The sequence below is a fragment of the Budorcas taxicolor genome, chromosome 10 (assembly GCF_023091745.1).
Source record: "Budorcas taxicolor isolate Tak-1 chromosome 10, Takin1.1, whole genome shotgun sequence".
In the NCBI taxonomy this organism is placed as follows: domain Eukaryota; kingdom Metazoa; phylum Chordata; class Mammalia; order Artiodactyla; family Bovidae; genus Budorcas; species Budorcas taxicolor.
This window is the reverse complement of record NC_068919.1, coordinates 77,875,079-77,889,278: the sequence shown is the minus strand read 5'-3', so window position 1 is coordinate 77,889,278 and position 14,200 is coordinate 77,875,079. Positions and strand designations below refer to the sequence as shown.

The 14,200-nt window shown below is 41.5% G+C and overlaps 1 protein-coding gene across 1 annotated transcript in view; it reads right to left on the bottom strand.

Annotated features, from left to right (window-relative positions):
• The window catches only part of RAD51B (RAD51 paralog B), a 608,130-nt gene extending 595,729 nt beyond the window's left edge, over positions 1 to 12,401 (bottom strand). The window contains exons 1-4 of the mRNA XM_052646678.1: positions 12,387 to 12,401; positions 8,944 to 9,054; positions 5,016 to 5,129; positions 752 to 868 (exon numbers count right to left, since the gene is read on the bottom strand). Of these exons, the coding sequence (XP_052502638.1) occupies positions 752 to 868; positions 5,016 to 5,129; positions 8,944 to 9,054; positions 12,387 to 12,401 (357 nt within the window). The remainder of the gene's footprint in view (positions 1 to 751; positions 869 to 5,015; positions 5,130 to 8,943; positions 9,055 to 12,386) is intronic.
• Positions 12,402 to 14,200: the final 1,799 nt, after the last annotated feature.

Here is a 14,200-nt window from a genome sequence, read left to right as displayed (position 1 = left end):
GACTTAATGACCTGCTTCTAAAGAGAAGAAAGTGGCAAAAATGATGGTGTGTAACTTACAAAGCTAAATCATCAAAGGAATGGCCATTTCCATCTTGCCTGGGGGAGTCAGACATCGTGCCACGAGGAGATTCAGGCAGCCTGCAGGGAGCTCTCCAGGGGAGAATCATGACCTCCTGCCAACAACCAGCACCAACCTGTCCCCTTGCACCCCTCGCCAGTATCTCCAAGCTAAGCCAGTCCCAAAGAAACAGAAATCGGTGTTTACTGTCGTGGAAGCCACTTAGTTCGTGGGTAATTTGTGATGTAACAATAAATAACTAACACAACTGATTACTTCCTAGAACCAAATTTTATCTTTAAAAGGGAGTAAAAATAGCTCACTTCAGCATAATACTGAAATTTACCTGCACATAAATAAAATTTCAAATTTTCCTTCCTAATACACTAAGCAGGGATCCTGTTCTAATTCCCCCCGAATTGTTTACTATTATTTCATAATATTCAATTCCTAATTCAGAGAAACAACCACCCAAGTAGATTTCGGTCAGTCAGCCAAGATTTTTAGAACATCTTCCTTTTGGTAAACCTATGCTAGTACCACCAGGGACTGAGTGGAGAACCCTGCCCTTGAGGTGCTTACAATTTAGATGAATAGTCATGAAATAATTTACGTATCTTAATTATACCTTTTCCCCTGGTTCTGAAGGTTCTAGGTCAATGTTGGAAGGTTTGGAAAGTGTCTTCTTTACCTCTGTGAGGGATCCACAAGCTACACCACCATGCAGGGCTTCGTCCAGAGCAGGCAGGGTCGTAGACAAAAATGCCGATGAGTGAGCAGCACACCTCTGTGTCTTTATCTCATAAGCCTGATCAAAGAAAAAGTCAAGTTCTTTTCAACCTCCATATTTATTCAAAAACAGAAGCCAACTCTGAATTCAAATTTCAGCAGCTAGAACCCAACTCGTGTTTTTTTCCTTCTATTACTTATTTATTCTACAACTATTTACTCTGTGCCATTGACTGTGCTGGGCTTCCCTTGTGGCTCAGCTGGTAAAGAATCCACCTGCAATGTGGGAGACCTAGGTTTGATCCCTGGGTTGGGAAGATCCCCTGGGGAAGGGAAAGGCTACCCACGCCAGTATTCTGGCCTGGAGAATTCCACGGAGGGTATAGTCCATGGGGTCGCAAAGAGTCGGACATGACTGACCAACTTTCACTTCACATGGACCGTGCTAAATTTGAAGGCTGTGATATAAAAGACAGAGCCCCTACCCTCCCGGGACTTATAGCCAACTAGAGACTATGAAACTAGGACTAGAGAGCAGGCAATTACAATACAGTTAAACACAAGCTACTGTGACAGGGCAAGTGGAGACTGGCAAGTGGATGTGTCCAGGTCCAATCACCTGATCTGAATTTTGTGATCAAGGGAAGATCTGGATGTCTGAGCTAAAACCTGAAAAGGCTATGAGATGGGCAAAGGAAATGTGCATGTTCCTGCCAAAGAGACAAGAATGTAGGAAGAGAGGTCAAGGAGCAAGAAATAAGAAATGGAAACTAAGGGAAATTGCAAAAAAGAAAGAGGTGATTTAGAATGGCTGAAAGATGGAGCATGGCCGTGAGATGGCATGGCAAACGAAGAGGCTGGAGAAATAAGCAGAGGCTGCATCAGATGAATCTTGCTGAAGTGTGGCATGTAGGCTGAGAGCAACAGGGAGTGACACGATCAAGCTACCGTTCAAACCGAGCCTGGCATGTGAAGAACAGCTTGAAAGCAGGTGGTGTGGACTAAGATATGGCCCCTCAAAAGAAAGCCGTATCAAATCCTGTGAACCTGTGATGTCACCTTAGTTGGAAAAAAGATCTTTGCAGAAGTGGTTGACATAATTACATACCTACCAGCAATGTGTAAATAATCTCTAACATTAAAAATTACTAGTATTAAATTACCCAAATAAACTGAGGTCAAGCCTCAGAATTGTAATTATTCATTCACTCATTCATTCAACAAATACAAAGTAATTGCCTACTGCATGCTATATAATATGATAAGCTCTGGGAACAGAGTAGTAAACCAAGCAGACTTAGTTTCTACCCACTTAAAGCTTACAATTTAATATACTAGGTCTCAAATCCAAGCTCTTCTGACTCTATGAGGACACAGGAGACCAACATATTAATACAGGGTTGGCCAAAAACTTTTATCAGTAACTCCACCAGTTTTCCTCTTCGGTGGCTGCTTCTCAGATCCATCGTTGTCTGATCTGATCTTTAAATGCGGACTGACTCGGGACTCGGCCTCGGGCACACTTACTTTCTTACTGTGCATACCTTCTAGGCAATCTTCCGTCCATCTTCATGATTTTGGCTACCATTTTCATCCTGATGACTCCCTAGTGCACGCTATCCTTCAAGCTTAGGTCCACATATTTATCTGCCTACTTCATATTCATTCAGTGTTTCACAAGTGCCTAAATTCAACAAGTACTAACAAATCCATGATCTGCCTCCCTCAAACCTGATCCTCTTCCAATATTCCTTATCTCAGGAAATGGTACCATCCAGTCTCTTAGAGCAAAATCAAGGAATCATCTCTGACCCTTTCCTGTACCTCACCACCACCCACAGACAAATCATCACCAAATCCTACTCATGCTACCTCCTACGTATCGCTCATGGTAACTGACATTATACCATTGACATTAACACCACACTAATAGTCCAGGTCACAATCTGTCTGGAGTATGGTCGCAGATACCTAACTAGTCCACAAATACTTCCTTGTTCCTTTTCAATCACTTGTCTATGTTTAAAGACTGAGCTTTTTAAAAACACATACTAGATTACTCCCTTTGATGACTTATCATTGCTCTCAGAATAAAGTCCAAAATCCTTAACAGGCCTGCAGGCCCCAATGACCTGACTCTGCTTGCTTCTCCAGCTTCATCTCTTGCCCCTCTCTTCCTTGCTATGTTCACTCAGACCAGCCTGACCTTCTTACCATACAAGCACCATTCTCCTGCTCTTCACAGGGTCTCTGCATTTCCCACTCACTGCTTGCAAGCCCTTCCCTGCTCCCCTCCCTTCCCAGTCCCTTTGGCTGTCTCTCTCCTGTTCATCCATCAGGTTTCAGTTGAAGTGTTGCTTCCGTGAGGGAGCCCTTGCTGACCCCTACACTAAGCAATGCCCCTTTCAGTTTCTAAGCTCTTTGTACTTTTCTCTGATAGGACTTACCATTACTACAATTAATTAATCATTTATACAATTGTTTGTTTAATGTCCGACTGTTCCCACTAGCAGAGAAGGCAATGGCACCCCACTCCAGTACTCTTGCCTGGAAAATCCCATGGACAGAGGAGCCTGGTAGGCTGCGGTCTATGGGGTCGCTAAGAGTCGGACATGACCAAGCGACTTCACTTTCATTTTTCACTTTCACGCATTGGAGAAGGAAATGGCAACCCACTCCAATGTTCTTGCCTGGAGAATCCCGGGGATGGGGAAGCCTGGTGAGCTGCCATCTATGGGGTCGCAGAGAGTCAGACACGACTGAAGTGACTTAGCAGCAGCAGCAGTTCCCACTAGACTGTAAGCTACAGAAGGGCAGAAAACTTTATCAATCATCTTCACTACAATATCTCCAGTACCCGACACATCCATGGCTAGCACTCAATAAATATTTATTGAAGGCATAAGTGGCTGAATAAATAAATTAACAAAACAAAAAATCTTTGTGAGGGAATGAACTAAGGCTAATCCAATATTTAAGGCAGGACTCTAAAGAATGACTGTTACGAAAGTAAATGTACAACAAAGGAGAAAGATGGCTCCTTGAACTGACAATTGGAATGGCAGTGACATTGCAGCTGAAACTGGTGAAGGACGTGGAGATTGAAGGTGAATTTCCTAGCCATCATCTCCTGCTTAATTATCTGACTAGGAATATGCAATACATATTGAATCACAGATGTCAAATTAAAAGGTTCTCTTGGTGCTTTACAACTTTCAAAATAGTGAAATATGAACCTCCTAATGAAATCATCACATATGATTTTAACTCTTTAACTTCTCCCATAAAACAAAGTGAGCTGTTCAAAGCTACTTATCTTTGTTGAAACCAATGACAAAGCTAAGACTAGTGCCCATTTCTAATTCCAATTCTTAGTCACCTTCTGATGATTCTGCCTTTAAAGTATTTTCCTTAGATCACAAGCAAAACCTGAACAAAAGAAAATACTCAATCTGTTCATTGTTTTCAAAGTTTCAAATGACACTAACATTCCTTCTTTCCTCCTCCACAGAGTTGGATCCTCCTTTATTGCTCAGTGGTTACCAGATTTCAATATAACATGGTAAGTAGTTTACAACCCACACAAATAAATACATGTGCAAAACACTGGACAGACTTTCAGGTTACTCTTACACTGAGAAAATAAGACATTTTCTACCATGCACTAAACCTACATTTTGAAAAGCTAAAGGCATGACACAGAAAGTATGAAATAATAGTACAACTTGATTTGGGCTTATTTCAAAAGACTTTAACTCCTCTCAGGAGTGAGGATAAGTTTTAAAGCATTATTCATTCAATCGATAAGTCAGTGTGAGTCCAATATGCATACTCTGAGATGTAGAGTAAATGATGATGGTAAAAGCTAGTATTATAGAGACAGGGACATTCTAAAATTAAGAGTATATTATAGTTTAACCATGAGGTTCACAAATCCTTCCCAAACAAGTAAAAGAGAAAGACGACCTTCTGAAATAACACTGCCAGCTACAGAGAAAAAAAATTCCTGTTCTCTCTCATTCCCGTAACTGTCTCCCATGAGCTTATAGACAACATAAATTTATTCTCATTAGAGGACTAACTCTTACATTGTGAGGGTTGGTATTTTTGAGGTGTTCATCTCTATTTTTGCTTTTACCTTATCCCCTAAAAGATTTTAAAGAGAATACAGAAGCTTTTCAAAATAAAAATCATAACCAAACCATAATTCTAAAATACATATATACCGTTTGCATCTGTGGTGCACAGGCCCTGCTAACCACACACAGAAGTTCATGGACACCTTGATAACTAAGGCCAGTCATCTTCATAAGCTCCAGCGGGGAAAGGCATAGAAAGTCCTAAAAAACATAAAGAGACTATTTTAAATATACATGTATAACAAAGATACTGGAATTAAAAGGAAGTTTTCAATTGACACTGACCATGTGTAAATGCAATCTCAAAAATGACACAATGATCTCTGTTCGTTTCCAAGGCAAACCATTCAATATCACGGTAATCCAAGTCTATGCCCCAACCAGTAACGCTGAAGAAGCTGAAGTTGAACGGTTCTATGAAGACCTACCAGACCTTTTAGAACTAACACCCAAAAAAGATGTCCTTTTCATTATAGGGGACTGGAATGCAACAGTAGGAAGTCAAGAAACACCTGGAGTAACAGGCAAATTTGGCCTTGGAATGCAGAATGAAGCAGGGCAAAGACTAATAGAGTTTTGCCAAGAAAATGCACTGGTCATAGCAAACACCCTCTTCCAACAACACGAGAGAAGACTCTACACATGGACATCACCAGATGGTCAACACCGAAATCAGATTGATTATATTCTTTGCAGCCAAAGATGGAGAAGCTCTATCCAGTCAACAAAAACAAGACTGTGGCTCAGATCATGAATTCCTTACTGCCAAATTCAGACTTAAATTGAAGAGAGTAGGGAAAACCACTAGACCATTCAGGTATGACCTAAATCAAATCCCTCATGGTTATACAATGGAAGTGAGAAATAGATTTAAGGGCCTAGATCTGATAGAGTGCCTGATGATCTATGGATGGAGGTTTGTGACACTGTACAGGAGACAGGGGTCAAGACCATCCCCATGGAAAAGAAATGCAAAAAAGCAAAATGGCTGTCTGAGGAGGCCTTACAAACAGCTGTGAAAAGAAGAGAGGCAAAAAGCAAAGTAGAAAAGGAAAGATATAAGCATGTGAATGCAGAGTTCCAAAGAATAACAAGAAGAGATAAGAAAGCCTTCCTCAGTGATCAATGCAAAGAAATAGAGGAAAACAACAGAATGGGAAAGACTAGAGATCTCTTCAAGAAAATTAGAGACATCAAGGGAACATTTCATGCAAAGATGGGCTCGATAAAGGACAGAAATGGTCTGGACCTAACAGAAGCAGAAGATATTAAGAAGAGGCGGCAAGAATACACGAAGAACTGTACAAAAAAGATCTTCAAGACCAAGACAATCACAATGGTGTGATCACTCACCTAGAGCCAGACATCTTGGAATGTGAAGTCAAGTGGGCCTTAGAAAGCATCACTACGAACAAAGCTAGTGGAGGTGATGGCATTCCAGTTGAGCTGTTTCAAATCCTGAAAGATGATGCCGTCAAAGTGCTGCACTCAATATGCCAGCAAATTTGGAAAACTCAGCAGTGGCCACAGGACTGGAAAAGGTCCGTTTTCATTCCAATCCCAAAGAAAGGCAATGCCAAAGAATGCTCAAACTACCGCACAATTGCACTCATCTCATACGCTAGTAAAGTAATGCTCAAAATTCTCCAAGCCAGGCTTCAGCAATACGTGAACCGTGAAATTCCAGATGTTCAAGCTGGTTTTAGAAAAGGCAGAGGAACCAGAGATTAAATTGCCAACATCCGCTGGATCATCGAAAAGCAAGAGAGTTCCAGAAAAACATCTATTTCTGTTTCATTGACTAAGCCAAAGCCTTTGACTGTGTGGATCACAATAAACTGTGGAAAACTCTGAAAGAGATGGGAACACCAGACCACCTAACCTGCCTCTTGAGAAACCTGTATGCAGGTCAGGAAGCAACAGTTAGAACTGGACATGGGAACAACAGACTGGTTCCAAATAGGAAACGGAGTACGTCAAGGCTGTGTATTGTCACCCTGCTTATTTAACTTCTATGCAGAGTACATCATGAGACACACTGGGCTGGAAGAAGCACAAGCTTGAATCAAGATTGCCGGGAAAATTATCAATCACCTCAGATATGCAGATGACACCACCTTATGGCAGAAAGTGAAGAGGAACTAAAAAGCCTCTTGATGAAAGTGAAAGAGGAGAGTGAAAAAATTGGCCTAAAGCTCAACATTCAGAAAACGAAGATCATGACATCCGGTCCCATCACTTCATGGGAAATAGATGGGGAAACAGTGGAAACAGTGTCAGACATTATTTTGGGGGGCTCCAAAATCACTGCAGATGGTGACTGCAGCCATGAAATTAAAAGATGCTTACTCCTTGGAAGGAAAGTTATGACCAACCTAGATAGTATATTCAAAAGCAGAGACATCACTTTGCCAGCAAAGGTCCTTCTAGTCAAGGCTATGGTTTTTCCTGTGGTCATGTATGGATGTGAGAGTTGGACTGTGAAGAAAGCTGAGCGCTGAAGAATTGATGCTTTTGAACTGTGGTGTTGGAGAAGACTCTTCAGAGTCCCTTGGACTGCAAGGAGATCCAACCAGTCCATTCTGAAGGAGATCAGCCCTGGATTTCTTTGGAAGAAATGATGCTAAAGCTGAAACTCCAGTACTTTGGCCACCTCATGCGAGGAGTTGACTCACTGGAAAAGACTCTGATGCTGGAAGGGATTGGGGGCAGGAGGAGAAGGGGACGACCGAGGATGAGATGGCTGGATGGCATCACTGACTCAATGGACGTGAGTCTGAGTGAACTCTGGGAGTTGGTGATGGACAGGGAGGCCTGGCGTGCTGCGATTCATGGGGTCGTAAAGAGTCGGACACAACTGAGACTGAACTGACTGACTGACTGATATATAAATAAAAGCATAATTTATTGTAGATCAGTTTGTATGTTTCTTATAGTATTTTCCTCCTAAATATTCCTTAACTAAAAGATATGACATAATCTTATCTTCTAATTATCCAGCTTAGTATATATCAGAGGACACACCAAGTAAAAATACATAGCAGCAGAAATCAGCCCAAGTGGATATGAGCAGTGTCCATGTGCCCAAATGTTTGGACACAGACACCCAGAAATGAAATCAGTTTCATCCTAAGCTATAAGATCATTCAGAGGAAGTATTTAATAATTGAGAGAGAATAAAACCAACTATGGACTGAAATGTTAAATATCATATTTTGAAGAGTTTTTCAAAGTATGAACACAAAGGTTATCCAATGTATAACAGAGAAAGCAAAGATATCATTAACACACAAAGCAATTGAGGAAAAAAAAAAAAACTCCAGCATTCTCTAAAAGTCCATCTTATCAAGGATTAAATCCTAATGTAAAATGTTAAATCTAATTTAACCTCCTAAAAGGGAGTTGCTTTACTTTTGTGCTTAAATATACAACATCCACTTTATATATTTTTCTCACTCCACTGATAGAAAAATAACCCTAAAAATTTTTCTTGCTTTCAAGAGAAATTATCCATTTTGAATATTGTCTCCTCATTTGAGTCGTATTTCTCATGTAACTACAGAATTTCTTTTACAAGGACAAAACTTCTCTAGAATCCTAAATAAATGGCCAGGTGTATTTCACTTTCTGCCATGAGCATTCTCCCAACCCAACCCTAACTAAAATGCAAAACTCTTGACAGGAAATCACATTTGGAAATACAAGGTAAGTGGTTTGTTATTTTGAATTAGCAAGCACAATCATTTATCTTTTCTTATAAACCTAAATGTTCATATTTCAGATGCAATTAAGAGTTATTGGGAGGGAGGTTCAAGAAGGAGGGGATATCTATGGCTGATTCATGTTGATGTATGGCAGAAACCACAACAATATTTTAAAGCAATTATCCTCCAATTAAAATAAACACGTTTTCTAAAACTTGAAGCAAAATTTTTTTAAGAAAAGAGTTATTTAGGTCACTTAAGATTAATTTGCACTTAAGGTTTCTCACTGAGAAAAATTAAACAAATTGTACCTGACAGGTAACGATCTGATGTCTGTTCAGACGGTCACACAGCTCTTGTGATAAACCCACTCGTCTTAGTTTCCTGCTACCCATGCCTCCAGATACAGCAAGAAAAAGAACCTTGAAAAAACATTGGGAAATAGCATAAGCAGTAGCAGATGGGCTATCCACAACACTCTACAAAATAAAACATTTTTCAAGCCTCTCCATATATAAAATGAAATGTATGGTATTTAAAATATTACTGATAAAAGAAGGCTATAAATACGTTAAATAGGGGAGACTACTGTTTGTTAAACATGGAAAGAAACAATGTAACAGTCTTCATTTCAGAAAAATTCTTTTAAAACTTATTACACAAATATAATAATACCAGCGTCTTCTCCAATGAGTGAGACCTGGGTTCGATCCCTGGGTTGGGAAGATGCCCTGGAGAAGGAAATGGTAACCCACTCCAGTATTCTTGCCTGGAGAATCCCATGGACAGAGAAGCCTGGTAGACTACAGTCCAAGGGGTCGCAAAGAGTCGGACATGACTGAGTGACTTCACTTTCTTTTCTTTCTTTCTTAAGATTTTCAGTTCATTCATAAACTTTATTTGGATGTGTAATTAATACAAATATTTCCAAACAGCACTCCCAGAAAGTCTGCTTTCATTGCACTGAAACAATAATAAATTTATTGACCACCTTCTATGCTTCAGGCACTGTTTCAAAGCTTTACATCAATTGCCACATTTAAGCTTCTCAACAGCCCTATAAGAAAGGTTGATAACGGATCCCATTTTTACATATGAGAAAACCAAAGTCTGGAAAGGTTAGCCATTCCACTGTTACCAGAAAAAGTAAATGGTAGATCCAGAATTTGAACCCAGGAAGTCTGACTCTGAGGCCTATCCCTTAGTCAATACACTCTTCTACAAGTCCATAATCATACTGAACCTCTCTTTTAGGAGTCAGAACATTCTGAATCAACTGAGATTTTGTTATTTCAGGTGTTATTTACAAACTGAAATTGTTTTTTATTATAGTAGCTGCTCACATTCCCACATGCAATTAAATTTCACTCTTGCTGTTGAACCCTGTGAGGACTAAATGAGGCTCATGAAATATGTGCCTTCAGAGAGTTAGAACAGAATCACTGTGATTCTCTTAATAACACAAGCAAAGGAGAAGCTGTATTATACTCAGATGGCAGAATATCCTCTGGATAAAGTAGAAACAGGGACTCTTCATTGTTCCAGGAGATAAAACAATAAAATGATCAGAAAAAGAGTCACATTTAGGAACTAAACTATTCACTGAGAATGTAGATATTTATTTCCAATACCATGGCCCAAATTTCTAATCAGATTAACACTCTTTCTCTCTCCCTCATCTTTCTCTCTCACACACACATCCCTCCCACAATCACAAAATAAATCCTTATTTCACTCAAAGGGAATTTGTCAGTGTTGGGTTTTGTGTCTCCAATAGAAAGTTTACCAAGTGACATCTGCTGAATCATTGCCCAGGGTCTTCACATAGCAGGTAGCTCTGGGCAATGACATCATTTTGACTAATAAATTCAACCCAAAAAGGAGAACAGGGCTTCTCTGGTGGCTCAGGGATAAAAGAATCCACCTGCCAATGCAAGAGACGCAGGTTTGATCCCTGGATAGGGAAGATCCCCTGAAGAAGGAAATGGCAACCCACTCCAGTATTCTTGCCTGGGAAATTCCATGGACAGAAGAGCCTGGTGGGCTATAGTCCATGGAGTCGCAAAGAGTCAAACACGACTGATCCCGCACACACACATCACTTGCCTAGACTACTCATATTGTCTCTGGTCACTCCCTGCCCTGTACACCCACCCCCCAACCAACAAAAAAAATAAATCGTTTGTTCCTTCCACAGATGCTTCTTAAGCACACATTCTGCTGAGTGCTGTGCCACAAGAATCACTTTAGTATATTTCTCCCCTTTGGAAACTCACAGTAAAAGATGAAAAGTAATATATATACAAATAACTAGTCATGCAGCAGGTATTGTCATAGGAATTTAAATGTGCTATGGCAACTCACTCCAGTATTCTTGCCTGGAGAATCCCCCTGGGCAGCTACAGTCCATAGGGTGACAGAGTCGGACACGACAGCAACAAGAACACACATACTCAGATGGAAGCAGAGAGGAATAAGCACCAAACTGACCCACAAGTCACAATCCTGTCAGAGGTAGCCTCCTAAAAATGTGCTCCAGTCCCATCACTCTCATCCTTTCAAACTGCCCATGGGACCATGAGACCACAGGATAAACTCCACATTTCTTATGATGGCCTAAAGCCTCTTGGTAAACTGGTCCCTCACTTTCCTCTCATTCATATATCATATTGCAAAGCCCAGATTCTGACCTTTCTGGTAAAATCACTTGCCTCCCAGTACCTTACTTTCCTCATCTGAAAAACAGACATCGTGTAAATATCTACTTTGCAGGAACGTAGTGAAGGTTAGAGGATGTGGATGGTGCCTGGCTCCTAGTGCTAACAATTACTATTAATTCATTCAGCAAAACCAGCATTTGCGACCTCAGGTGACCTGCCTTCCAGCCATAACATTGATAGGTTACATAAGGGCCATCCTGCCTCCCTGATTTTCCTCCACAAAGACTTCCTGCTTACTCTCTTTCTCTCCAATGTTCTCATCACACGGTGAACTCATTTGTTCGATAATCTTATTAACACGTTGTTATGGCTTGAACGTTTGTTTCTTCCACGTTAAATCCATGCTCTGCCTACATGTGCGAGTGCATGTGCACGAGGGTGTGAGGGAAGAAGTTCGATCCTGGAAAGTGAATCCTCTTCTTATCAAGAAAAGAAAAATCCTTACGATAGAAAACTGTGAATTAACAATAATAGCTAATATTTCTTGAGCCCTTATTACATGCCACTTTTCCAAGAACTCGGATTTTTACCCCATTTTATAGTTTGATATCGAGGCACTGAGTTGAAAAACTTAAGCAAAGCCTAACATCTAGCACAAGGTGGAGTCTGCATTCGAACCCAGGTATCTGACTCCATATTCCACACTATTAAGTACCTCTTAATTCAACAACACCTGAAGACAGGCAGACACTCAACTTCCCTTAATGACGGGCTCTCCTTCCTAGACCTCAAACTGCCCACACGTGGGAAGATGGATGGACATCAAGAGGCGAAAACATCACCCCAGAATCCCTTAACAGCTCTTCCCAACAAGGTGCAGCTTCCACGCAACCCCCACAAAGGAAGACCAGACCCCCTAAGATCTGCGGCTGGGCTCAAGATAAGATCCCAATGTACCTAAGGGGGCGTGCGCCTGCACCCAAGAGTGGCTCTCCACTCCCCCGATATCAACAACACGTGCCCAGAGAGGGAGCAGGAAATAATAAGCGCACCCCATTCCCCCAAACCGCCCGCAACAGGAAACTTTCCAGTACCGGGTTCTGCAGCATCCAACTTTCAAAGTTTCCCCTATCCCTTACACACTTACCCGCGGAAAGCGATGAAAAGCAATAACCGAAGCCCTGGTTGGGTCGTCACCCTGAGGAACGATCCAATAAAAGGTAGGCACAGGCCCAGGGCGGCTCCGCTGCTTGCTGGGAATTGTAGTTCACACTCTCTAATATCGGTGAGTCCCAGTCAATTTCTCATTATAGTGATTATCAAAACCCGGTGGAGGAATATCAGCAAGGAGACTACGATGCCAGGAAATAACTTTAAGTTTCTATTCTTTATTTTGTCACTTCATTTAAAAGCTGCTTAATGGACCAGAAAGACACGTCAATTTTCTGAGAATAGAGGAGAATCCACCAATCATCCAAGTTTTGGAAGATAATTTTTGGGTTGCTTTGGTTTTTTCTCCGCCTTTGGTGGTGAAATAGTTTGGAAAATATTGAATGAAACTGCTCAAGCCAAAAACATGTAATGGGGAAAAGTCCGAGTCTATAGTTGAAGAACATGACGGAAACCAGAAAGTTCAGTATAAAAACAGCTGTGATGAGGAAACCTAGTAAATTGTTTTAAGACTCGATTTCAGATTATTATATTTGAAAATGGCTTTTTGCTAATTCTTTGCTCTCATCTCCCCTGTGCATACCTCTGTGTTATCATTTAGCCCACTGCATCGTAACTATTGACCTGCACCCCTCAGTAGACTGTGATCTCTTTGAGGACAAGGACCGCATCTTCCTCAGCTTCTAAAGTAGAGTCTAGCGCACAGTTCACGGTTGTCGGTTCAGTTCAGTTCAGTTGCTCAGTTGTATCCGACTCTTTACAACCCCATGAACTGCAGCACGCCAGGCCTCCCTGTCCATCACCAACTCCCCGAGTCCACCCAAACCCTTGTCTATTGAGCCGGTGATGCCATCAAGCCATCTCATCCTCTGTCGTCCCCTTCTCCTCCTGCCCTCAATCCCTCTGAGCATCAGGGTCTTTTCAAATGAGTCAGCTCTTCACATCAGGTGGCCAAAGTATTGGAGTTTCAGCTTCAACATCAGTCCTTCCAGTGAACACCCAGGACTGATCTCCTTGCAGTCCAAGGGACTCTCAAGAGTCTTCTCCAACACCACAGTTTAAGAGCATCAATTCTTCGGCGCTCAGCTTTCTTTATAGTCCGAATCTCACATCCATACATGACTACTGGAAAAACCATAGCCTTGACTAGACGGACCTTTGTTGACAAAGTAATGTCTCTGCTTTTTAATATGTTGTCTAGGTTGGTCATAAGTCGGAAAATGAGCAAATACATAACGGGAGTTAAGCAGAAGGAACTGGAAATTCAGAACGTAGGGTTCCGGAATTATAAGGGAGTCCAAGTGGACGGAATAATAACGAAGGACTTAAGTCTCCTTGATCTGGGTATCCCCAGGGCGTGGCAAAGCACTGTCACTGGCTGGCGCTAGGTAAACGCTAACTTCAAACTAGGAGGAGAAAAGAAAACAAAAGAAAAAAGATCAAGGCACACAGCTATTCCTGCCACTCGCTCCATCGGAAGCAAAACGGAAGGTATCAAGCGGAGGAACTGTCAGAACTGTGAGGGATGGTCCTAAGGCACGTATCTGGTATCGCTTTCCCAGCTGGCTAGCTTCCTCGGGTCCTGAGGTAGAGTCACGTGACCCAAACAAATATGGCGCTTTATTTGCATCTTTCCTCCATTGACCAATTACAGTAGCCGATGTCAATCCTCATTCCCGCCTCCCCCTCACCCCCCCGCCCCAGCCTGCCAAACAAGATTTGTCACCTGACTCGGCTC